Source organism: Tursiops truncatus, chromosome 11, assembly GCF_011762595.2.
Source record: "Tursiops truncatus isolate mTurTru1 chromosome 11, mTurTru1.mat.Y, whole genome shotgun sequence".
NCBI classification, from domain to species: Eukaryota; Metazoa; Chordata; class Mammalia; order Artiodactyla; family Delphinidae; genus Tursiops; species Tursiops truncatus.
This window is the reverse complement of record NC_047044.1, coordinates 14,172,111-14,199,402: the sequence shown is the minus strand read 5'-3', so window position 1 is coordinate 14,199,402 and position 27,292 is coordinate 14,172,111. Positions and strand designations below refer to the sequence as shown.

Sequence of the window (27,292 nt, the reverse complement as noted above, 5' to 3'; positions counted from 1 at the left end):
CATGCAGATACATCGGGAAAGAGGGTTCCAGGCAAAGAGAAAAGCCCTGAGGCAGGGTGTGTTTGCTTGAGTCTTTTAAAGTTTGTCTTCATTGTGGTAAAATACCCATAACATAAAACTTACCATTTTAACTGTTTTTAAGTGTATAAATCAGTGTCATTAAATACATTCACACTGTTGTACAACCACCACCACCATCCATCCATTCCCAGAACGTTTTCTTCATCCACAACAAAACCTTTGTGTCCATGAAATACTAACTCCTCATCTTCCAGAGCCCCTGGTAACCACTATTGTACTTTCTGTCTCTATGAATTTGACTATTTGAGGTACCTCATATATTGTGGGATCACAATATTTGTCCTTTTATGTCTGGCTTATTTTATTTAGAATAATGTTTTCAATGTTTGTCCATGTTGTAGCATATGTCAGAATCTCCTTCCTCTTAAAGGCTGAATAATATTCCATTGTATGGATATATATCACATTTTGTTTACCCATTCATTTGCCAGTGAACACTTGGGTTACTTCTACCTCTTGGCTCTTGTGAATAATGCTGCTATGAACATGGATTTACAAACATGTTTGAGTCCCTGCTTTCAATTCTTTTGGGCATATACCCAGAAGTGGGATTGCTGGGTCATATGGTAATTCTGTTTAACTTTTCGAGGAACCACCATACTGTTTTCTACAGCAGCTATATTATTTTACAATCCTACCAGCAATGTACAAGGGTTCCAATTTCTCCACATCCTCGTCAAGACTTGTTTTCTGTTGCTTGATTTTAAGGAACAGCGCGAGAAGGCCAGTGTGGCTGGATCAGAGTAAGCAAGAAAGACAAAGGCAGGAAGAAAGTCAGGGAAGTCTAACCATGAAGGGCCTATAGTCATGGGAAGGACTCTGGCTATTACTCAGAGTGAGACTGGGAGCCTTTGGAGAGCCATGAGCTATGAAGGGTCATAATCCCATTTATAGTAAGGAAGTTAAAACCTGATGCTTCCAGCTCCAGAAGCATGGAGCCTCCAAGGGTAGCACAATACGTTTTTCTCCCAGGCTGCCAAAGGGTTAAGTAAATGCAAACACGGGTAAATGCAGTGAAAGGAGATATTTCCTTCCTCTGGCAGACACACCTGATGCAGGAAGCAGAGTCCTGCTCCCTGGGAGTGAGAGGCCTGGCCACACTTGTGCTTCCAGAAGAAAATGAACATCGCCTGGACATGAGATGGCTTAGCACTTCCCATGTCAGTTTCTGAGAGCTACTGAACAGCCTAAGGCCCCATCTGTTTTTAATCTTGTTAAAAGGGCCTCGTGTGCTGGCGCCTATTTAAAATAATGCACACATGGAGTTCCTAAAATGAAGAAGAAAAAAGGGCCAGGCTTTCCCCGCCGGCACAGCTTATGTGTTTGTTTTGGAGCAGGCTTTGGGAGTTCTGAGACAAGACACAACTAATTTCTCTTCCCGGGGTTGATTTGCAAGTCCCCATAGGCTTTTGCTCCAAGCATTTAAGGCAGCTTGGTATGAACCGGTCACCCCTTCTAAAGTCCACTGTGAAATATCTCCAAATTAAGGCTGGGCTTGGGAAAGGGGAACCCAAGGCCACTTTCTTCCTTGCAGAGGGTTGTTTCCCTGATTCCTTTTCCTCAATAGAGACGTTTCTAAAGGCTGAGTCCTCCTTTCTCAGATGCTCATTTTCTTCCCAAGGGGCCACAGTAGTTCCAAGACAGCATGACCCAGATACAGCCAAAGCCAGCATGAACCTAATCCCCAAATGGGGATCGCAAGGGGCAGAGTCAGGGAAGAAGAGGCCCCTGCACTCAATGCACTCCCATGTAGAGAAGCAAAGGCAAGGGGGTTTTTCTCTGTACACATTCCAGACAGCAAACAGCCCCTCTGAGCTGCTGAACCGATGACATTCTTGAGTCATGATGGCACTTGCATGTCCAGTGCCACAAAGAGATATAATGGGTCATTTCTGACCCTGCAGGCTAAGAGAAACCACATCACAAATGTAGAACCACTGCACAAGCTCATCAACAATGGCCCCGCATGCCTGGGACTTTATAACTAACCTCCCCTAAACCTGGAGCAAGGGAAGTGCGAAGAGGATACAGGAGCAATAGCATGAACGTGTCCATGGTGGCCCAGCAGTGAGGGCTCCTATCATTTTCTGCTCCTTCACACCTGCTTTGACTCTAAGGACCCAACTGACATTATTTTCACTTGGTGGTAGCAATGACCAGTGGCAGTGGGGGCAATGGTTATCCCAGTAGGAACAATGGTAGAAACAGCAGCAATAGAAGCAAAGGTAGGAAAAGCAGTGGTTGTAGTCTTTGGAGAGGTAGAGACAAAAGTAGTGATAGTACTAAGAGCACGACTAGTAGTAATAGGACTGGTAATTGTATGTGTTGTCTTGGTAGTTCCGGCAGCAATACAATAATTATAATATAGCATATTTATAATCCAATATCGTTAATTATATTTATATTAGGATTACAATTTATAATAGTTTGTTAAGCACTTACTATATGCCAGGTACTGTTCTAAGGGCTTTGCATGTGTTAACTCAATTAATTCTGACAGTAACCTCATAAAGTAGGTCCTATTATCATTATGCCTAATTTATAGCTGGGAGCACTAAGGCACAATGAGACTAAATATAATTCCCCAAGGTCACACAGCTGGGAGGTGATAGGTCAAGAATGCAAACCCAAGTGATCTGGCTCCAGGATCCCTGCCCGTAACTATTCCCCTAGGCTTCTTCCAACCCTGTGGCTGGACCCAAGGCAAGGGGACAAGCAGGATGGAGGTAGTGAGAGAGTTACTTCTGAAGAGGCTGTCTTTGGAGGGGCCTTGGACACTTCCTGGAGGTTCAAAGGCTCAGGGCCTTCCAAGCTCTGCATCAAACAGAGCAGTAATTTTTATTTTTCAATTTGCTTAAATATTGGGTTTCACATAAGATTTAGTTAGAAACAAAAGAGTTCTGTTTTAAAAGACTGTTAAAAAGCAGCAGTGTGGTGAGGCTATGAAGTTAGATAGGTTTATTAACCAAGTCTTCTTTTCTGTATTCTGATGCTTTGACATTTTGGGGCTTCACTGACCCTGGATGGACTGCCTCTCATAGAGTTAGCCAGAACCTAGAGAGAGTAAGAGATTTGCCATAGACAGTGCCTGTCAAATGGAAGACAACCAGTCCAGAGCCCACACTGCAACCTCCACCACCAGGCTCTCACTCTGGGCCACTATCCCCCTGTCCCCTAACGCCCCGTAGCCAGGTACCAGAAAACCAGGGACAGTCCCTACACCCCAGAGCCTGCTAAAATTATCCAAAGTAGCCAACCCTGAACCTGCTTGCCACGCCTTGCCCTTTCCTTTCCGCAAAACCACAATAAAGGCTCTTGCTCACATTTCCCCTTGCTCCCTCTGCTGCCTGACTAGCTATGGTGCCTCCCCTGCGGCCCCCACATCGTGGCAGACTGTGCCCTCTGCTTTAGGGTACTATGAATATAATACACTTCTTCCTTCATGACAGTCATTTCCGTGTCTGCATGTCTTACCATACTCAACTAAGACAAACCCCAGGCAACTTGACAACAGTAGGCTTGGTCCAGCCCTTCAGGGTTTCAGCTGACTCTGGGCCTCCGCTGGGCTGCTGGGTGCACAGTCGCTTACTGAGGTGGGCTGTGTTGGAAAGATCACTGAGCATGAGGTTTCTATTCCATTCAGAACTTCCTTGCTATGGGATCTTGGGGCAATCAGAGAAACCTCCGCCTTGGCATCTTTGTCTGTAAGAATAAAGAAGAAGGTCCCTGCCCTGTCTCTGTCCCGAGGCAACTGTGATGACTAAAAGGGAGAGTGAAGGTGAAGTTTCTTTGGAGTGGTCTGGGAAGCCCACATCATCATAAACTGAAGTACCACCTCCTGTTTTTAGGTTACCTGCGCAAAAGGTATACTCTTGGAGCTGTTTCAGTCTAGAACATGGTTCCCCAAGCTTGGCACATTGACTTTTGAGCTGGATAATTTATTCATTGCTATGGAAGGCTGATTTGTGTACTGTAAGATGTTTAGCAGCATCCCTGTCCTCTACTCACGGATGTCAGTAGCATCCCCGTTGTGACAACCAGAAAGATTTCCAGGCATTGCTAAATGGCCCTCAGGGGCAAAATCAACCCTGGTTGAGAATTACTGATACAGAAGGGATGAGTTAAGCTCTCTCCCCTCTTCTTTTTCTCCTCTCCACCTCTCCCTCCTCCTCTTCTTCTTTCCCCTCTTCCTCCTCCTCCTCCTCCTCCTCCTCCTTCTTTCTCTCCCCTCCCCCTTCTTCCGAAGATGATCAACAGTTTGCAACCCTAGGTACCCCTGTGGAACAGCAGGGCTCTAAGGACATGACTGGAAAACAACTGCTCTAGTGGACAACTCCAGAAATTGCCAGAATAGAATTCAGCATTCTGTTGTCAGTGGGTCTTGGTTTCATCCCCATCATATATTTACCAACTCAGCTCATATGGCGGGATCCAACCACCTTATCCATAATTTACCATCCTTTTTAAGTAAGCTCATATCAAACCCACAGAATGTGAGAACTGGAAGCTCCTTTGGGGTCACCCAGTGAGTTTCATCTTGCTGCCTGCTGTGTGGAGAATAATGAGGCTGGTCAGCAGTGGTGTCTGTCATGGCTGGAGGGGAGGACTAGCAGGTGGAAAACACTCCGTGCATCTGCCAGTTCCTCCTTAACAAATGAGTCAACCCAGATCCAAGGTCCTCGCTGATTTAACTAAAATGAACCAAATTCCTACAATGTGCTGAACACAGTAGTATTGCTATTACTATCTTCATTTTGCAAATAAAGAAACTGAAGCTGAGAACATTGTGTCACATGCCCAAAGTCCCATAGATAATAAGAGGTGGTGCCAGGATTTGATCCCTTGCTCTTCTGATCCAAGGCACAGCTCTGTCCATCACATCAAACTGCCCTGAAATATCTTTCTTCCGAAGCAACAAAAGATTTTCCTCCACACAAGTAAAACACTATAGAGTGGTAATAAGAACTAGTGAAACGAGCTTGTTTACTTTCAGATTCTTAATGCCATTTCCCAATAAATACATGCAAAGAGCAATTAAAGTGAGGATTAGAAGAAACCAGAAGCCACACAGAAGGGTGGTAGGGGTAGCAGATGCGGATCCCAGAATGAGGGGTGAGTTAGCAGTGGGAGTCAGGAGAATGTGTTTTATAGAGTATGGGCTGCTTGGGAGCCAAGAGTTCAAATCCTGGCTCTGCCCATTTTAAGCTGCCTTGCTGGATTTCTCTGAACCTTAATTTCTTCTGTAACAGTAACAGACAACTCCAAAGGTCACTGTGAGGTTAAAGTAAGGTTATATATACTAAAATCTTGGTAGAGCGTCAGGTGTGTGTATGTAAGTGTGTGTAGCAAGTGCTTAATATTTGGGAGTTATTTATTATTATTATCACTATTATTAGTATTATGAAATACTAAATTTTGTGAAGGTATTTAGGGGAAAGAAGCATGGCTCTAGACTGATTAGAGGACCCCTCCTAAAAAAAAAAAGAGTGGGGAGAGAGTTAGGTTTTAGAGAGATGGGTAACTGGACAAACAGGTATATGGATGGATGGAAGAGTGGACAGATCGATAGATATTCATAGCTCCTCCAAAGACCCTTGGAGGCACCACTGAGCAGAGAGAGGAAGAGAGGTGGTGAGAACACCATGCTGGTGCCTGGTTAGGGAGGGCTTTGGTGCTGCCTAGAGACTTTGGCCTTCATCCCATAGACATCGAGGAGCCGGGGCCATGGAGAGCAAAGGGAGTCAGAGAGAGAACAACGCAGTTGTATAAGAATAAGCCAAGTGAGACGAATGATCAAAACCTCGTTCTGTCCAATGAATGCGGAGTTGGGGGCTCCTGGCACTTGGCTGGCCCAGCCACAGGAGGTTCAGCCCCTCGTTTCCCCTGCTCTTCCTGGCAGCCAGAGGGGAGGGCTGCTTGTCTCCTCCCTGTCTGGACAGAATGTAGGCCCTGAGGTGGGGTGGGTGGAAAGGTCATCTGGTCTGGTTCCATCTCAAACTGGGTGAGAACCCACCCAGAAGCTCATGAAGGAAACCTGAGGGAGCAAAGTAAGTTCCAGAAACACAGGTAAAGGGAGGTCAGAAAATCCAGATGGGCTGCCTGTGGTCTCTGAGAAAATCAATCTGAAAAAGTGCTGTAGGCTGAAGGAAGCAAGCCTTTTTTCTAGGTCTGGCTGGGCACCAGGTGAGTCAAGGGAACTGGACTTTGGAAACAGGCAGACACAGGTTCCAATCACAATTCTGCCTCTAACCCCACAAATACCTACTTTACCCCTCCCAGCCTCAATTTCGTCATCTGAACAATAATAGGACTAAATATAGCAATGTGTGAGAAACATTAGAGCCATGAAGGGCACATAACTGCCCTTCAATAATAATTTTTCTTCTTCGCTTTAACACGCACGCAGAACCCCCAAAATGCAACTCGATGTCCCTTAATGGGACTCAGTTCCACTTCCAATTTGGCACTGCCCTCTTATCATTGCCAAGTTCTTGCCCTGAGAATTCCCAAAGCCTGACTTGGCAAGAAGGAGACAAGTTTGCCTCTACTGTAACCAGCACCGTGACCTTGGGCAAGGAACACCAGGTGATTAGCCACGGTTCTAGAGAAGATCGAGACAGGCAATAAGATGCAGGGTCAGTTTTATGGGCGCCAGGGCTTCTGGAGCACCTACATCTCAGCTCTTCCACCGACCACTGGGTGGCCTTGGGCAGGACACTTAACCTCTCGAGCCTCAGTTCCATCAGTATTTCCTTGGTGGGGTCATGGTGAGGATTAAATGTATACAGGAAACTCAGACAGTGGCTGACATGCTGTGTAAACCTAATGTCAAGCATTGCTTTACCTGTATCGTTGCTGTCAGATTAGTGCTTTACCTGTGTCATTTACCACATAAAAGAATATTTGGGTGACTCTGTTTCCTGGGAAGTTCTTATAGTAGATCCGATATTTTCTCTGTAGCTTTTTCATTTTCCCCTACTTCAGAAAAGTCACACAAATATTTATTGAGCACAGATTATGTATCTGGGTACTCGAAGCACCTACTAAGTACCTAAATTAAGTGCCCAGTAGTATCATGCTACCATAACACTATGTATCTTTTATTCATGGCTCCTAATCAGTTTGTAATTATGGTGTGTGCGTGCGCGTGTGTGTGTGTGTGTGTGAGTGAGAGAGAAATCAATTATGTGATTAATATCTGTCCCTCTCATTAGATTTTAAGCTCTATCAGGTAGAGACTACATCTGTTTTTAATTGCCATTTCAGCCCTAGCACTTACCACATAGTAGGCACTCAGTAAATACTTGTAGGTTGAACAAAGATACCCTCCATGTTCTCTATAAGCCCAGAGTCCAGAGGGAGTGGTAGGCAGGTGAAAGAGTAATTTCAAAGCAATCTGGTAAGTGTGATGGTAGAAATATGCATGAGGTATGTGAGAGCACGGTTTAGAGGCACCTTGTCCTGCTTAGATACAAGCAGCTCAGGGGAAGCAGAATAGAAATAATGCCTGAGCTAAACCTTGAGGTAAGGTAGGCAGGAGCTAACTCGCAGAGGACCATGTAGGCCAACCTTGGGTCCCACGGAGCAAGTCTAATGCACAAGCCAGCGCTTACACAGAAGAGGAAATTCATCACGTCCTTTTCAGGTTTTACTTCTCCAGGATACACCTTCCCAGGTAAAACAGCATCTGGAGTCAAACTGTGAATTCCAGCTCTGCCACTTATAAGCTGTGTGGCCTTGAGTAAGCCACACAACCTCTCTTAGCCTTAGTTTCCTCATCTGGAGAATGGGGGAACTTGCAGCATCTACTCTTCATAGGGTAGTTACAAGGAAAAATAAACTAATCTGCAGGAAGTGCTCAGCGTGTGCCTGGCATTTAGTAAGCACATGATTAGACACTGGTTATTTTCACTAATCCCCTCCGAGCCCAGGCTGCACAGCTGTCACATACATGACAACACCATCTGTGGAAATTACCTTATGTCACCCTCTAAACTCCCTAAGAGAAGTGGTCCAAGGCAGGTTCAGCTTAGGCTGAATTTTACTCTAAAGGAAGCAGTGCCTTAGGAAAGCTTCTATGTGATGTTAAAGATACACATTGTAGAACATATAAACTCATTCTAAGATGCCAGCCTCTCCTTTCTTTCCCAGGGTCTAGAAAAGGCAGCCAGACTGGAGATGATCCAAAAGAAGCCATTTCAAAGCATACATCCTGTTTATGTGTCGGCCACACTCCCCACCTCTAGAGATTCTGGTCAGGGTGGGCTGGGAGATTCCTTAGACAACCTAATAGATTAGTTTCCAGTTTAGCATAACAGCTAGACAGATTTTTGCAGTGAAGTCATCCAAGTCAATTAAAAGGCATTTTTCCCTGCTGTGAGTTCAGAAGTCCCTTTGGTTTGTTCCAGCTTTCTGGGATGTTTCATAATATGTTCCACCCTGGGTTAATTAATAACTCTTGATTCCTACTGAAATGCAAAGACCGAAATCCTGTGTGCAAGCACATCTGGGCAGGGGCTGCTAACAGGGCTGGGGTAAGCCCAGCGGGGGCTCCTCTCATCAGGGCATGAGCCAGACCCCAAATAGTGGAGATGACAGCAGAGCTGGCAACAAATGTAAAGAGCGCCTGAGCAAAAGCTGAAGGTCAAAGCTGAAGGTCAAAGCTGGAAAAGTGGTGTGTGGAGGGGCAGAAGGAGGTGGAGGAGGGAGAGCATAAGCCCTTGAAGGAATCACAAGGCCAGAGATTAGGTTGGTTGGGAGTAAGTCGGAATGTGGGTGTGAAGTGGGTCAGAGCAAGTGGCCGGGACTAAGCTGGTGAATAAGATGCAGTTGACCGTGGTTTGCTTTCATGCAATGCCAGCTTAAACACATCCTGTGGGTTTGGTTCCATCCTCTCTGTTATAAGGAAAACAGGTCATCCCTTCTATTCTCAAATACAAGTTACAGGTATGAGAATGAAGCTTAAAGGGCTAAAGAACACATGCATTTTATGAAGTTCTTTCCATGAGCCTCCTCCCCAAGCATAATATTCCAGGATATGATGTTTTTTCACCCAAAATCCAGAGCTGAGTTTCCCTGCCTCCAGTCTCATGCCACCAATCCTACCCAGTCCATCTTCTAAATCCACTATCAGCATGTGCATCCTAAAATGAAAACATGATCACGTTTTCATGTCATGTTGCCATGACCTAAAAAGTTCAATAAATATGTCCCCACTCCCTCTGGGACACGATTTCTAGCCGCATGCTTTGCCATACATAGCCCACCCCAAATAGAGACTGTTCTCTATCTTCTTTTCCAGGTTCATCTCCTACCACCCTTTTGCATACTCTGGTCATTTCCCCTACATGTGACAAGTTGAGATTTAAAACACGCTCTTTAGTGGGAAGGCCTGATGTGCACAACTGCACCCTTCCTGGCCTGAGCTAATTCTCATCCCCAAGCCTCTGTGAAGTCTTTCCAAAGAGTGTCCCAAGGCAAGGTTGACAATCCCTCCCTCTTCTGTGCTCCACTATGCTCTGCACGGAACTCTGTGACAGCCCTCACCACAATGTACAATAGTCAATGCCCCCAATGTCTATTTCCCACCAGAAGGAGAACCCTTTGAGAGTGGAGGGCTCTGTCATTAAGATCATACAAAGCACGTTCTCAGTAAGTGTTTCTTGAATGAAGGAGCAGTTAAGACAAGTTTTGTTTACTTTTTTATTACACATCCCTCAAGAAATTAAAGGGCTTATTGAGTTCTCCTTCAGAACCCTTACTTTCCATTGGAGTCTCATCTATCTATGATACTAACAGGAGGCAGGGCAGATGTTGATGGAGTAGGGTGGCAGTTAGGAAGGGTAAATTACCAAACTTGGCAGGTAGAGGCTAAAGAGCTACGAGCAGCACTTCCCAGGGCAAGAAGATGGACTCACTCTCATGCCCATTGCTCCTTTCTTCTCATTGCTGGTTAAGGTACAGCTATACCAGGAAGGTGGGTCATGAAGGATCATCCAACTGGCAAAGCAGTCCCTGTTACACTTAGAATCAGCAGGGTTCATCCAATCATGGCCTCAATATCCACCCCCCACCCCACACCGCTGCACTGTTTGGAGCCCACCATTGGCTATCAGTGGGGGTGGGCTCCCCCCCACCCCCACTCTCAAAGAAGAAAGCCTCTTGCGGTAAATGTGGAAAGTATGAACTTCATGACTAGAGAATTAGATTAGTTCAGCTGGTATTAAAACCATCAGAAGGGGGCTTCCCTGGTGGCGCAGTGGTTGGAAGTCCGCCTGCCGATGCAGGAGACATGGGTTCGTGCCCTGGTCCGGGAGGATCCCACATGCCGTGGAGTGGCTGGGCCCGTGAGCCATGGCCGCTGAGCCTGTGCGTCCAGAGCCTGTGCTCCGCAACGGGAGAGGCTACAACAGTGAGAGGCCCATGTACCGCAAAAAAAAAAAAAAACCATCAGAAGGGACAAATAGTTTCTTCAAAGGGGAAGACAAAAGGTAGCATTGGCAAGTGGAGAAATGTAGTAGGAAAAACAGTGACATGGGAGATGGAAACCTGGGTTCCCCACGCTTTGCACTCCAACAATAATGTGATGTGTGTGCTAGGAATAGTCACTTCGCCTCTCTGAACCTCTGGATTAGATGATCTCCAAAGTCCCTTTCTGGCTCCACCCTTCTATGACTGTACCACATCACCCAATCACTCAGACATTCACTCAACATTCACTGAACACCTTGACCAGGACCTGTGCTACCTGCTATGAAGGAAAAGCTAGAAGTTTACACCAGGTGCCAACTGAGTGCCATGTCTCAATGGGAAACAATATTGGTTTTATATATATATATATATATATATATATATATATATATATATATCTCAATAATAAAAACACACATACAAACATCAACTGTTTATATGTCTCATCCCCCAACTATGCAGCAAAGTTCTTTACAGAATAGACTATATTCTTTCCATTTCTGAATAATCCCACAGACTGACACCTAGAAACTACTCAGGCAACATGTGATCAATGATGTGAAGGTGACTGTAAAAATAGCTACTAACACTTACGCGGCACTTTCTGGGTACCAGGATCTGCTCTGTGTTCTTCACGTGTGACAACTTATTTCATTCTCACAACAACTCTACAGGTACATATTGTTGTTGTTGTTACTGTTATTATTATTTTCATGTTACATATGAGGAAAATGAGGCGCAGAGAAATCAAATTACTTGCTTAGGGTCACTCAGGAGGTAGCAGAGCTGAGATTCAAACCCAGGTGATCTGGCTCCAGAGTCTGAGCTATTAACACTATTCATGTAATCTAAAAATATATAGCTACATTTACAGACAAACAGTGAACGTTAACTCTTGGGGGAAAACAAAGAACAAACAGACTTGTTAACAGGGGAACTATGCAGCGATAAGCCAGAAACATCAAATGATGAGTCAGAGTCATTAGGATTAGTCAGGAAAGGAGGAGTCTTTTGCTGGAAGAACATCTCATAAGAACTTGTAATTTATCCAGTAGATCAAAAGAGTAGGGTGAGATAGGAAGGGATGGTAGAATGATGTGCTCAAAGAACCTAAGCAAAGAGAAGAAAGGCAAAGAACTTGAAGAAGGCAAATTCAAGATCGAACATACATACACTGATAGATCTACTTTTGGTTAAGAACTAGGACCCTGGAATTGGCTGAACCTGGGTTCAAATCCCCGGTTCCCCACATTCTTATTAGCTGTGTGACCCTGCCTGGGCAATTTATTTAAGCTCTCTGAGCCTTAGTTTCCTAAGCAACAGGAATGTTGTACAGGTTAAATGAATTAATGCAGGAGAAGGATGTAACATGGGCCCTAGCATACAGTCCATGCTCAATAAGTTTGCTACCATCACCATGATTATTGTTTCTCCATTTCCCTATTGCCTTCCTAAGTCAGTGAGCCTAAAGGTAGGCCAAGGATGGTGATAAACCCACATCAATCAATGCCATAGTTAAGGAGAGAAACACTTGCTCCTCTAATGAGTTACGTTTCATCTAATAGTCCTAGTGTCCCACCTGTTTTTTTTTTAATTCCTCCAGCTGGTTTTAACATTTGAAAAGAAAAAAACCCTCTGTGGAGACCTGCACGCTTTTAAAAATAATACAAAACAGAATGTCTGAGGTCAGGGTAAGCCAAGCCAAACAAATAAATCTTGCAGGATTGTGTTAACAAAACAGGCTTAGTAGATCAGAGCAGGTAGAGCTCTGCTGGACTCAGCCCTGCAGAGAAACACCAAGCTCTGGTGAATTTCAAACACAAGGAGGTCAAATAAGAAGATCAAATTATGGAGCACTTCAGAGTTCAGCATCAATGCTTGGGCTGTAACCAGGAGAGCATTCTGTGCAGGATGGTCTCCAGAACCCATGAGTCGTGTAAAGTCCTAGAAATCCAGACCCAAAGGATCTTATAGATCATCCACACAACCTCTATGGAGGGTCATTTGTCGCTATCTATCAGAATTGTAAATGTCTTGAGAGGCAGACTCTGAAATGAACATTAGCCTTTGAGAGGTTCATTAGGGAGCGCTGGGAATCACCACCACTGGAAGGGAAGAAAAGGGAAGGAAGCACGACTGGGTAGAGGGAGAAGTTGGGCTACACTGCCGTCTCAGCAGAGGTCTCTGCCAACTCCGCAGGAGCTCTGAAGCTGGGATGGCCCTTCAGAGTTGTCTCAAATTGGGGTAAAGGAGCTAGGTCTTTATTCCCTGTGCCAGCCAAAGTCCCAAGAGATGTGCCCTTGGGGAAGGCAGATCTTTTCACCTGAGTGAGGCATTTCAGAATGAGGGCTGACAGCTGAGGGCTGTCTTCCGGTATCAATTCCAGCAGCTGGGGGAAAGTACTTCATTCCTCAAGGTGCATTATAGCATGCACTACCTGCAATACTTTTTTTTTTTTTTTGCGGTATGTGGGCCTCTCACTGTTGTGGCCTCTCCCGCTGCAGAGCTCTGGACGCGCAGGCTCAGCGGCCATGGCTCACGGGCCCAGCCGCGCCGCGGCATGTGGGATCCTCCCGGACCAGGGCATGAACCCGTGTCCCCTGCATCGGCAGGCGGACTCTCAACCACTGCGCCACCAGGGAAGCCCTGCAGTACTTTTTATAACCAGTTTTTCTATTCTAGATAGGAGTCCTACAGCTATACTAACTGATGCTTCAAATTAAATAAGTTTAGCATTGTTTATAATAGTAAAATTATGGAAAATAAATTGTGGTATATCCATATGACAGCACCCTTGGCAATCATTAACAAGAGTGAGACAGCTCTGCACATACTTTCATGGAATAAACTCTAAGATATACTAGATAGAAGGGTGTGTGTGGATGGACTGTGTCGCTCACTGTCTATTACCATCAGCCCCACACCCATCCTATCCTCTCCTGCACTACGGGGGCTGAAGGCCTAACTCTACACTTCCCAGGTTCTTTTGACACACAATTCCAGCTTATTTCTACCAATGGGAGGCATTCAGGTAAGAGTTGACATTAGGAAGATGGTGGTAAGTATTGCACTTCTTATGGTAGCAACAGAAGCTTCACAACAGCAACAGCAGTTAAAGCAGGTTGGTGACAATTCCTGCAGCATCAGTGGGAGTGCAGGCTCATGTTCTCCACTGGCAATAGTGGCAGTTCCAGCAGTGGTAGTGACAACAGTGAATGTAGGGGACTGCTGGGCTCTGGGCAATATGATTTCCCCCTTTGACCCATTTGGAATCAATCTTCCTTATTCAATACTCCTCTGAAATACAATGCTTTATGTTTTTCTGATCAACTACCATCTATGAAAAGCAAAGGAAAATAAACATGTATGTGTATTTGATTACTGCATTTAAAATTTCTCTGGAGGGGCTTCCCTGGTGGCGCAGTGGTTGAGAGTCCGCCTGCCGATGCAGGGGACGCGGGTTCGTGCCCCGGTCCGGGAGGATCCCACATGCCGTGGAGCGGCTGGGCCCGTGAGCCATGGCCGCTGGGCCTGCGCGTCCGGAGCCTGTGCTCCACAGCGGGAGTGGCCACAACAGTGAGAGGCCCGCGTACCGCAAAAAAAAAAAAAAAAAAAAAAAAAAAAAAAATTTCTCTGGAAAGTTGCCCAAGGAACAAGTGATAATGGTTAAATGAACTGGCTAATAAATAGTTAAATGATTAGTCAAAGAGAAACATTGGTGGGGGCAGGGTTGAAGGTAGACTTTTCACCAGATGCCATTTTTTACCTTTTTAATGTTTGACTATTTGAATATATTACTTTTATGCAAAAAAATAAATAAAAGAAAAAAATAATAAAAGTTATATCTGATTAGGTACATACATTTCCTGTGAAATATTTCCCAAATTAACCACCCAGTTTCTGCCACAGCATTTCAAACACAGGGACTCCCTACCTACCAGAGGGATGTGGTCTATTCATCATTACTCAGCACTGCTGAACAGTTTCTGTTTATACCAAGTTGAAATCCATCTTCTTGTATGATGTACCATTAGCCGGAACTCTAATCCCAGTGAAATAATATAGGCTGGTGGTTCAGCACACATGCAGATGAAACCTGGGTTCAAATTCCTCCCCCATCACTCATTTCAAGCAGGATGTTTAACCTTTCTGAGCCTTAGTTTCTTCATCTGCCAAATGGGGAGAGTCATAGTACCTATCTCAAAGAGTTGTGGAAAGGTTGGAGTAAGATTATGCATATAAAGTGATTTAACCAGTACATTTGGTTATTGTTCTTGGTATCTGCAACACCAGCAGAAAAATGCAGTGGATAAGAGGAGGACTCTGAATTCAGACTGCTGGGGTTCAAAAACAAGTTCCTGCCAATTATAAATCAGGCAACCTTTGGAAAACCACTTATTCCCTCTGAGCCTCAGTTTCTGTTAAGATGGAGGCAATTATAGTGCCCATACCAAGAGCAAAAAGCATTTATCCTTATCTTGTAAGTACTCAACATATGGTAGCTCTAACTCTTTTCAACCACTCATTCAGGTGGTGGATAATTGCACAGAGTACAGTGGGTCCTACCAAAGGCCTCTCTTCTCTGGACTAAGCATCTCCAGTTCCTTACACTGATCTCCTTTGCTTCTCTCACTCCAGCCACTCCCTTAAGAAGGCATTCCAGGCTGCTACTATTCCCTCCTGGTGTGACGGTACAACTGGATCTCTCACTGGAGTCTGGGTAGAATATTGTGTGAGAGAGTTTGTGTGCTGTGTGTGTATGTGTGTGTGCCATCACCTTCCTGGATTCTAAATGCTGTACTTTGATAACGCAGCCTGAAGTGGCATCAGGTTTTGCAGGAGTAACAACCGTAACTATAGTTACTGAGCTCTTAATATATGTGCCAGAAACTATACCCAGCATATGACTTACACTGACTTACTCACTCCACACATTAACTTTAGGGGGTAGAAATTATTATCCTCATTTTTCAGATGAAGAAGCTGATGCTTAGAGATGTTATAAGTGAAAGGTCAACCCAGCTAAAATATGGAGCTGAGATTCCATCCCCAGTATATCTTACGCTGGAGTCACAGTCTTAATTTCCACATAATATTTCTTCTCATGAATATTAAGAATTTGTTCAACTCAAATTTTAGGTCTTTTTTTTTCTCATGAGATTTTAATATGCTAAATCTCCCCAGTCCTTCTCCTCTTCAGCTGAGCTTTTGAATAGGACCTTATATTGTATCCTTATTCAGTTTGATCGTATCAAATTTAATCCAGCATACTCTCTCTCCCATTAACTTCAGGTCATTGGTAAATGTAATTCGATAAATCACAGTTAAGAAGGAGCTGTAGAACAGAGCCAAGGGCAGAACTCTTTGGTAAAGCATTAGATGTATTTCTTTCAAGGTGAATTACTATCAAGTAGTCATTTCCTAATGGGGGTAATGTCCAACCTGTTACCAATCCACAAAACCAAATTAACTAACATCCAACCTCCACTTCTCTATCTCACCAACAATTATGTCTTGAAATATAACATGGCCTTTAATACAATATCTACAGTTAGGGTCCATGCTAAGAAAGGTTGCCCCAGAAAGAATTGTGGATGGTAGGCTGAAGTAGGTATGAAAAATATATACATCACGGTCCTGAGTGTTTAACTTATTTTAAGGGAGAAATTCCACCTTTGCTCCCAGCAGACAATTAAGTTGAGTAAATATATAAAGGGCAGAAGACAAACAGGATTTCAACCAACAGCCTTCCCTGGGATCCATATGCATCCACCTAAACCCATCTCAACTCCAATATCACACAAGGACAGGACTCCAAAGGAGCCACCGGCATTCCTATGTAAATCTGTGGCTTGTCCAGCTTCAGAAGAGAAGGATCTTCACCTTCTCCAGCCTCTCTTTCCATCTGCTGGAGCAAGGCACTGCCATTCCTTATGCTTTGGTACCTCCATTAACACTGAGGAAAGACTGACTATTATAATTTCAGCATTTATTAGAGAAGAATGAAGCCCAAGGCTCTACCTCACCAAGCCCTAGTCTGCTAAGTCTCAGAACTGTGAGTCTACTTGATATTAATCCATTCATCAACCTCACTGCTGAGTCCCACAGAGGGGTGACTTGCACCTGTGGAGAAAGAGACCCTTTGCCTCAAGTATAAACAGAGGAGAGCTTGACATGCCAACCACCCTGGCCGGAACCTCTCAGGCCCTGCTAGGACACTGCTGTGAGGCCCTGCAGAGCCAGCAGGGCATTCTGGGTAATAGGATGCAACATGAGGCAGCTTCCCCGACTGGCCTCCCCAGGGTTTCTTGATTCCTGGCTCTGCAAAAGCTGAGGCAGACAGTTTTTGAACTGGGGAGAAGAGGGTGGAGAGAAGTGCCAGAGGCTTCCTCTAGGCTGACCACAACTAACTCATTTGCTCTGTCCAGCAAAACCCAGACAGTGCAATTATCTGGTTAATTTGGTCCTTAGTTGGGAGACAGAATTCCAAAGTGTGAGGCCAGCTCAGACTAAAAAGTGGCTTCCATCCTAAGAATTTTCCTAAGTGCTATGCTTATGTGACCCACCCATCGATCCAGATGGGAAAAGACAAACAATTCAGACTCTAAGATGAGTTAAGGGAGGCCTATATTTCAGGGAAAAATGCCCAAATGACCTGCTAATTGGTCTCTTGGCTAATTTTGCCTTCTGGCTGCCATGGAGGGAGATGACTAGAGATCAAGATGACTGTAAATTAGCCAACTTTTTCCAGCATGATTGTAGCCCTCATAGACTGGCTGAGTGTCACCAGTGTCCTGGGTGAGTATTCTTAGGGCAATTCTCTCTGATGCTCCTGCTTATAGATTTTACACCCGTAAGTTGGGCCAGAAGAATGGACTTGAGGATATGGGGAGGGGGAAGGGTAAGCTGTGACAAAGTGAGAGAGTGGCATGGACATATATACACTACCAAACGTAAAATAGATAGCTAGTGGGAAGCAGCCGCATAGCACAGGGAGATCAGCTGGGTGCTCTGTGACCACCTAGAGGGGTGGGATAGGGAGGGTGGGAGGGAGGGAGACGCAAGAGGGAAGAGATATGGGAACATATGTATATACATAACTGATTCACTTTGTTATAAAGCAGAAACTAACACACCATTGTAAAGCAATTATACTCCAATAAAGATGTTAAAAAAAAATGCCCCTGGGGGTTTCACAAATGGGATGAGACAGCTAGCAACTGAGCATTTACCAGATGGTGTATGGAAAACTCAGATTTTTGAGGGAAGATTAAGGAAGAGCAATTTATCTCCATTGGAAACTGACAAGCAGCCTGGAATCTGTGGAATCCATCAGTTAGTCATTCTGCAAATATTTGCTTCCGCTCTAGTATAAGCCAGGCCCTGTGTTATTTAACAGAGTGAGATCCAAACGTCCCTACCCTCATGCAAATAATACCACATCTAAATATGTGGTTAAAAACTCAGATAAGGGCTAGGAAGGAAAAGTTGAGGTGCTATGAAAGGGAGTAAGCAGCTTACCTGATTTAGATTGGGGTGGAACGGCTCAAATAAAGAATCTTTGAGAAAGGAATTTTAAAGCTAACACTTTAAGATTCTAATTTGTTTTTTTAGAAAGATCACTCTAGTTTTAGTACAAAAAATAAATTGGAAGTGGATGAAAAGATGAAGTTAGGAGGCTGTTGATTAGGAAGATTGGATGAGAGCCAATGATGGTTCAGCCAAGGACCTAGGCAATGGGAACGGAGAACAGTGGGTGGACTAGAGAGACGCGGGACATGGAGTCCACAGCACCTGGTGAATGGGTATAGTGGTGGAGGGAGAGGGAGGTACCCAGGAGACCATGCAGGTTTCTGGCTAAGGTGCAAGGTAGATGGTAGCACTCTGCACCGAGAGAGAGAATTTAGGAGGATGAGTAGGCTGGGGCCAGGGAACGACAATGTGTTCACACATCACTCCATACCCTGTACTTCCAGGCTCCTTACCTTTGCTCATGCTGATTCAGTCTCATGCACTCTTCCTGTTGAAATCACCACTTGTTGAAATACTATCCATCCTTTAAGATCCATTTCAAATACCACCCCCTCCTTGAAGTCACTTCTGACTCCCTCAAATAGTTGTGGCCTCTGGTGCCCACAGCACTAAGTCTGGACCTCTCTTTCCTGGATTCTACCTGTGTTAGGTTCTGTGAAGACTTATCTTGCCTCCCTTCCTAGACCACAAGCTCTTTGGGACAGAGCCTCTGCTTCTCTATCCTTGTTCCCCACGTGTTAGCTAGCTAGCATAGCAGACGTTTGACAAATATTTGTCAAGTGAACAAAAATAACCTGCTCTTTGCCATGGAAGGAAAACCAGTAGACATTGGACTGACTTGAAAGCCACAGGATCAAATCGAAATTCAAGCTGTAGGTGTTTTAATACTAAGCCAACTCAAATTTGATGCTCAGAAAAGCTTTCTGTTCCTCCAACACAAAAAACTCAGAGAGTGCCATAAAAGTCACACCTCTCTATTTTTTTATCGTGCTTTTCTGAGTTCCTCTTATAGCAGGAACCTTTTCTATCTTATTAATTGTTTGCCTTTGATGATGAGGATGATGATAAATGGGTAACATTTACTAAGTGTTGATATATGACAGGTGCTATTCTAAGTACTTTTCTTGGACTAACTCACTTGATCCTCTCAGCTACCCTGTGAAGTTGATGCTATGATTACCCCAATTATATGGATGAAGCAACTGAACTGCAGAGAGCTCAAGTATTGTTGAACCAACATCACACAGTTGGGACTGGAACCTAGAGTCTAGCTCCAGAGCCCATGCCCTGATGTGCCCTTCTAAGGCCAAGCACGGTGCTTGGTATTGAGTTAGTCCCCAGCAAATGTTCACTGAATGAATGGAAGGAGCCCTGGATCTGGAGACCACAAGTTCTGGTCCTAATTCTATCTCTGACTTCCATTGCAGTCATGGGCAAATCTGTGCTTCTTTCCCTATAAAATGAGGGGTATGGATGTTGATACCAGTGGTAATAACAAGAGCCAGTATTCAAGATTCTAATCTCTTTTGAAGCTTTACATAATTTAATCCCAAGGAAAATGAGACGCAGAAAGACTGACTTGCCCAATATCTAGAAAACAAGGGAACCCGGATTCAACCCCATTGTGCTTCCTAGCCCAAGTGGTTCCAAGGAGACACCTTAGGGACCACAGTGGGGAAAGGAGGGAGGTGGAACAGGATGGAGCAGACAGACTTTTGGGCGCCCTATGACCGTTTCCATCAAAGAAGCTTTACGTGTCTCAATTTGGTAGAACGGGCTCCTACTTGCGATTTCCTTTGAATAAAAGTTCTGCTGTTAAAACAAAAAGGTTGAAAACCATTGGACTAAATAATTCTGGAATTTAAGAAGTCTCCCAAGTATAAGTCAGGATTTTTCTGGTAATCTTGACTCATTATAATTATATAAGATGGGGAAGAAGGTTGCTCCTGGGAATGGCTCCAGCTATAGAAAAAGTCACGGCGATAGCACTAAAGCCTCAGCTCCAACCTACCTGTTCCACTCGGATCTCAATCTCTCCATTCACCTTCTTTCCATGGAAATACTTGGCCCTGTGAAGGAGAGGAAGAAATCTACTGAGTAAGGATGCAGACTGCTTCACTCTTTCCTCCCTTTTCCCAAAGGTTTTACCCCCAGAGGTGCATGTCCAGACACATTCCCCACCTTCCTGCTCTCTCCCACCTAGACAGGTGATTTTCTCATTCTTTATATATATATTGTGTGAGAGAGGGGAAAGAGTACAGGATGGGAGGACTGGACACTCAGGTTCCGGTTCTGCCAAGCTGCTTTACCTCCCCGCGTCTCCATTTTATCCTCTGTAAAAGGTAGATAGTTATACGTGCACGATATATTTCTAAACATTATTTTAAGGATAAAAAGAAATAAAGAATCCTACGTAAATAAATAATGCAGAATTCTTTTGAGTTATACCCTATGTGATCCATAAAGGACGTATTAAATTGCTCTATCCAACTACTCATTTCTTTATTTGTCCATCTAGAAAACAAGGGAGCCCAGATTCAAACCCATTGTGCTCCTACATTGTGCTTCCTAGCCCAAGTGGTTCCAAGGAGACACCTCATCTGAAGCAGACCTCATCTGTCCCTTGGTCCATCCATCCATCCAACCACCCTTCCATCACCTTTCCTCTACACCCCTGCTTCTGTCTTCCCATTATCAATAAATGGCATCCCATCTATCCATCACTCAAGGCAAAAACCTAGACTTCATTCTTGTTTCCTCTTTCTCTCTCCCTATCCCCATGGATTCTACATTCTAATTATTTCTCAAATCCATCCACTTGCCCATTTTTCTCTGTAAGCACCCTAATCTTGACCTTAGTCATCTCTTTTCTCATATAAATTCTCTTTTCATACTCTACTTTTCTTTCATAGCACTTATTATAATTGAAATTACTTGCAATTAGTAACTGGGTTTCATGCCTGTGTCCAACCAAACTATAACACAATTCCTCCAGGCCAGGAACAACCTACCTTACTCAACATTCTATTCCCAACACCCACCAGAATGCTTCACACACAGTAGGAGCTCAATTAATATTTGTTGAAAGAATAAATGATTGAAGAGATAGATGGGGGAAAAATTGTTGAATACTTACTCTGTGCCAAAAACTGTGCTATATTCCTAGTCTTTCTCATTTAACACAGCTACCACCATGAGGTGGGTATTATTATTTCCATTCTATAAATAAGGAAACTCAAACCCAGAGAGACGAAATACTTTGCCTAAGCAGCTTTAATCCTGGACTTCCATTGCCACATCAATGTTTTTATCTCAGCTCTGAAAAACAGCAGCAAATATTGGGGTGCTCCTGGGTTTAGATGCCCTCCCGCAAAGCAAAAGTAATACAAGTTTCCATCTGCTGTTTTTGGTTGTTGGTATGATGAAACTAATAGTTCTCAGCGATTTGCTATAATCTGAGCACCGTGTTAAGCATATCCATAGACTTTCTCTGGGGCACAGACAGCTCTTTGCTCCCAATCCCAATTCTCCTCTTTGCCTACAGTGAGAGTGTTTATAGACTGGCACCAAGAAATGTATATCCCAACTCTGCATTTAGCTAGGTATGACCACATGATTGAGTTCTAATCAGTAATGTTACATCCAAGAATCTTCTGCTTAGTTTCTTCTTCTATTCTTTTCCATCGGTGGAACATCGATGTTGCCACCTCTTTTTTCAACCTTCCAGATTGAACCTTTGCTACAAATTCTCTGACCAAGCTGCAGTCTCTCTGCTTCTGAAGTCTATCCACACTTATCAGATGCCAGTGGAGTTCATCTCGACTGCCTGAACCACTGACTGATGGCTGTAATGTTAATGCCACTTTTTCTTATAATGTTGAATGGCTTAGATGTCAAGTAGGTAGAACTTTATGGGAACAGGAGTTGTTAGTGTGACTTGAAAGCAAGATTTGTTTTTTTCTCCCAGGATGGTCTTCAACAAAATGTGTGTGCAGCCAGCCTCATGCAAAGAGAACCTTTTCAGTGTAGTTTGTGAATGTTATGAATCCTTAAAGGTAGTGCTGGCAAACCCCAGACCCTGGGATAAGACCCCCCTCTAATATTTGTAGGGCCTGGGACAAAAGAACAAATGGAAGCCTATGTATCATATGCCTGATATTTAAAATTGATAAAGCTAGCAAACATTTAAATAAAACATGCCTATCTTCCTTCCTTGACCAACACAACTTCATAATGACCTGGAAGGGTCAGAATTTAAACTTCTCAGAATTCTTGGAGATCCACCCAGCACATGGTGGCATGGGGGCTGCCAGCTCTTGATTTCCATCGTCCTTCCTAATTCTCCTCCCACCCTCCTCTCCTGCATCACTGGAGCTTCTTGTGCATGCTTGTGGATGACCCAGCCCACATGGCCAAGCTTCATCTCCTCACCCACACCGGCATCAACAGTGCCTTGGCCATGTCTGGGGAGGATGGATCAGGGAATCGGCCTACACAGGCCCTGGAATTGGGTCTGGGTCCCTATGCGCAGGGATTTCCACAGGTCTGGGTACCCACTGCAAAATCAAAGGGTGCAGTTTGCAGGGTCCTCCTTTGCTGTCAGGAGTGTAGCTAGTAAGGGCCAGAGTATGACTTAGGGCAGGGGTCCCTGTCACTTGGGTTTACAAGAAGTACTGGATGACCCTGGGACCTCAGGATGGTAACTAATGAATGAAATCACTGGTATACTGGGAAAAGCATGGATCTGGAATCACAGAGGCTTGGGCAAAATCTTAGCTCTACAACTCACTGCATGTTCCAAGACAAGGAACTTAACCCCTCCAGGTCATAGTTTTGTCATCTGTTAAGTGCTGATAACATCTGCCAGCCAAGGTGTGGTGAGAAACTCACTTGATCCTGTACGTGAAGAGCAGTAAGTAGAGTGTGTGGGCTCAGAGGCAGACCACCTGGATGCAATCCCAGAGCCACCACTCACTCACTGTGTAACCTTGGGTAACTCATTCAACCTCCGTGTGCCTCAGTTTCCACATATGGGAAGCAGGGATAATCACAGTAACTATCCCACAGGGGTGCTGTGAGGATTAAATGAGACACGACGTACAAAGCACTTAGAATGGTTCCTGGCACAGAGTAAGCTCCAAAGTATACAGCCCAGGGTCTGAAACAGAATCAACAATGACAGCAAAGAAACCACCGAGTGTGTATGCTGTGGCTACAGGTGGCGTATGTGGGGACCCACAAACAAACATAATCTTACCCTCATGGGGGTTACAGAACAGAATTACAGTTCATCTCACTTTGATCTGCCCCGTTAGCACAATAAGAGATTGGTGATGGTGCTGATGATAAACAGGTGGCACTGGTACAGAAGGCCTACAAGTCCTTCACATCCCTCCTCCTACTGTATTGACCCCAGTGTCCACCCTGAGGAGCAGCAGGGCCAGGACCAGCCCCCACAGGTTCAAAGTCACATAGAGCCTCTAAGCAGCAATGGTGAGTTAGATCTTGTGCTTAAAGGTCTTCAGGATTCAGCTAGACCCTCTGGGACCTTCATGATCTGGACCCTGTTAACCTATGGTCCATTTCTTCTCTGGTTTTCTGCCCACCTACTGCACACGCTCAACTTCCTGTGATTCCTATGCTTTTATGACTCTGAGCCTTTGTGTTTGCTGTTCTCTCCTTCTCTGCTTGGTTACCTCTTTCTCACGTTCAAGATCCCTGACTACCGTTTCCTTGAAATCACCCCCCCTAATGAGGCTAGGTTAAGTGTCCCTCCTCTGGGTTCCCACGGGGCGCTGTACTTAGCAACCATATAACACATATCACTGTGTGCTGGAATGACATGTCCCCTGCCCCCATACACCTAGTCTGTGAGCTCCTGGAAACCTGAAACCGTGTCTTAATGCTCACTGAATCTCCCAAAAGCAGCACAACGTGCCAGGGCACAGGCACATGTTTAAGGAATGTTTGCTGACTGTGTAAATGAATAATGTTTCCAGGGGTAGGCCATGGGGCATCCAGTGCTCCAGCTGCTCTACTGCCATCTACTGGTGCAATGCTGTAACACACTTACAAATCCATACCCATTACCGTGTGGGGTCACCATTCAGTGTCCAACACACACAACCTAGCAGCCCTCGACCGGATTCTAACTCTGATTCTAACTCAGAACTCAGAGCACTACACCAATACCACCCAAGCATCTCTGGCCTCCACGGGCCTCACCTTCTGAGGAGAAACACTTGTTTTGCCCATCTCTGGAATGTTTACTACAGGGCCTGCCAGACGGACTCAGGCTGAAGCTGAGGGTCAGGCAGTCCATCCCCCTGCTTGGCCGAGAGTCGGAAGTCTGTCTCCTGACAGGCCACACAGACTGCTGCCTCCTTGCCTGGGGCTCATTCTGTCTGGCAGAGGAAAGGGTAGGGATGGTCTGGAATTCTAGATGCCCTGGGGGCTGGGGTTGCTGCCTGTGTAATTGCCTGGCTGTTTGACCTCAGGCAAAATGGATGACCCCACTGTGCCTGAGGTCTCAGTCTTCCTAATGCAGACCTCTTCCTAATGCCCTAATATGTTTATCCTCATAATGAGATCCCTGAATCCACAGGCCAATCAGTCAAGTCCTTGGCCTTGGGAAGGGGTTGGGGGAAGCTCTTGATTCTACAAAGCTTCCATCTCTGTGGGTGGTCTCAGATTTTACTGCCACATCAGAGGCACCAGGAAGGAGAATATTATAAAACCAGTGCTGCCTTGGGTGGGAAATCCCTAGTTTGGGGAGGCGGGATTTGGTGAGTGAGCAAGATTTATGGGGAGGGATACCGAGTTCTTTCATGGCTGCAGGAGGGGCAGAAGAGGAGAATTAGCACAAACAGGATCCACCTGTGTCCAAGCAGCACCCTTCTAATAAATCCCATCTAGGATGTACAGTCAATGAGGCTAGGCCTTGGCAGTGCCCTTCCCGGGGAGGAGAGGGTCAGGAATGTTCTGTCTCAGAGTAGCTGGAGGAGAACGAAAGCAGGGATCTGGCCCTAGAAACAGATTTTCTTATTTCTGATGTAACATGCCCATTGCTCATTTGTGGCCTGGACAGAAGCTGGGGGAGATGGATGACAGACCACACAGGAGAACCCTGAAGGTGGGCACACTCAGGGTTTTCTCAGTCAGCAGGATGAGGAGGGTCACATGACAGGTTGGATGGATGAAGGTGTGACAAAAGCAGGGCCTTTGAACACAGAGTTCCAACTCAGAGATCCAATTCTAGCTCCATTATCTACTCTTAAGAATAGCTAACCCTCCTGGTCCCCTCCCACTGCCAGAGGGGACCCTCCAATGATGGAGCAGCCTTATCGTACCTCTTTGCAATTGGGGGGGCTCCAGTGAGTTAGGACAGGGAGGGACCCTCTGAGAGTGACAAGGTCCCTTGCACCTGTACAGGGATCTGTGAAGGTGAGGAAGTGAGACATACTAGGGCCTGGAGCCACATGATATGATGAATGTCCCCTCGTACGCTTCCGACAGCAATAGGGAAGGAGATTTGTGTGGGCAGCTCTGATCACAATTCATATCATTTATTCACTCCCTCATTTAACCACTACTTACTGAGCTTCGTAAGGACTGGGCACCCTACTAGGCATGAGGGGAAAGGCTGATACAGTCCCTGCTCTTGTGGAGCTAACATGCTCTTGGAAAACTCAGGAAATTAACCAGGTGAAAAGGAAATGATGAATACAATGAACAAGGTGGTACAGGGTAGGATGTGGGGAGCAGGGAGGTCTGACCTGGGGTAGCGAGGGAAGGCTTTTTTGGAAGACATTTAACACACTTGTACTAACCATCTACTGTGTGCTCGAGCCTGCAGACTTTAAGGAAACAGGGATGAAGATAACATCCTCATCCCTGAGTTCTTGGCCTCAGGGGGTTTACTACCTAACAGGAGGGAGAGACCCATAAAGGACAATGACCACACAGGGCATTAGCCCACAGAAAGGGACCCAGCCCAGTCTGAGAGCCAGGGGCTACTTCCCTGGTGAAGTGGCCCAGTTCATCCATCCATCCACCCAATGTTTGGTACTTATCCTTTGCCAGGACGGAGGGCTGCAAAGATGAATCTGAGAAGGTCTGATGTGTGTGTATGTGTGTGAAAGGCACATACAAGGACAAATGAGTTGGGCAGGCACTGGTGGCGCTCAGGAGGCTGATGAAGTTTCCTGGGGCATGTCTCCCAATAAGCAGGAAAAATGAGTGACAGGCATGGAGCAGAAGACCTAGATTTGAATTTGCAGCTCTGGCACCTGCAAATTTTGAACAAGCCTCTGCTTCCTTATCTACAGGGTGGGGCTGGGAAGATCCACCCATAGGATCATGAGGATAAAATGAGGACGCAGATTTGAAGGCCTCTGGGAACCTGCCAAAAACATGCCAGCAAGTGGGCTGCTCACTGGTGGGCTGCTGAGGTGGACTTCACCCTCCAGGTAAAGAGGTGGGCAGGCACTGCTAGCGTTAGCAGACGACAGACCCAGGTCCTCTCCAGCTCTGCTATTTGCTATTTATTTCCTAGTGGTGCCTCAAACATCAACCTTCCTGAGCCCCAGTCTCATTTGAAAAAGTAAGCACATCACTATGTACCACTATGTCTGCTATAAGGCCCCATGAATGATATCCCTGACACCTGGCAAGTGTTTACTGTTCATCTCTTTCCCTCCTGTCCTTCAACAAGTGGGCATGTACCTGAGGAAGTGACATAGCATTTAGGGGAAGGTGGCAGTATCTTCCTTGCTCTAAAGGGAACTCCTGCTTCATGTCTAGCATGATGGAATCCTGCCTTGGCTGCCACCTGGGAGCTCCTCTTCCTCCCCAGCACCAGCCTTTAGGGTAAACAAAATCGTCAGCCACCCACTCACTCTGACAGCAGAGATCATGCTAGAATGTTATCTCCCAGTTCCTAGCCCTCTTCTCTCCAAAGACACAACATTGTGTCACCCTCATTCCCACAGAATTCTGAAAATCCACAGCCTTCACTCCACCAAGACAGTTCACATTTAGAAGGCTAAGCTGTTCGCTCAGCAAACGCTTAATGAGCATCTATTAAGAGCTCAATCTGGGGAAATGCCCATGAAAACAGTTACACACTGAAAGGTAATTCATACCAAGGTGCAAGTGACTTATATCTGATCATCCGTAAAAGGGGTTTAGATGGTATAAGGAGGATGAG

The 27,292-nt window shown here is 45.3% G+C and overlaps 1 protein-coding gene across 1 annotated transcript in view; it reads right to left on the bottom strand.

Annotated features, from left to right (window-relative positions):
* SYN3 (synapsin III) overlaps positions 1 to 27,292 on the bottom strand; it is a 432,411-nt gene that overhangs the window by 377,934 nt on the left and 27,185 nt on the right. The window contains exon 3 of the mRNA XM_019952355.3: positions 20,096 to 20,153. Coding sequence (XP_019807914.1) covers positions 20,096 to 20,153 — 58 coding nt within the window. The remainder of the gene's footprint in view (positions 1 to 20,095; positions 20,154 to 27,292) is intronic.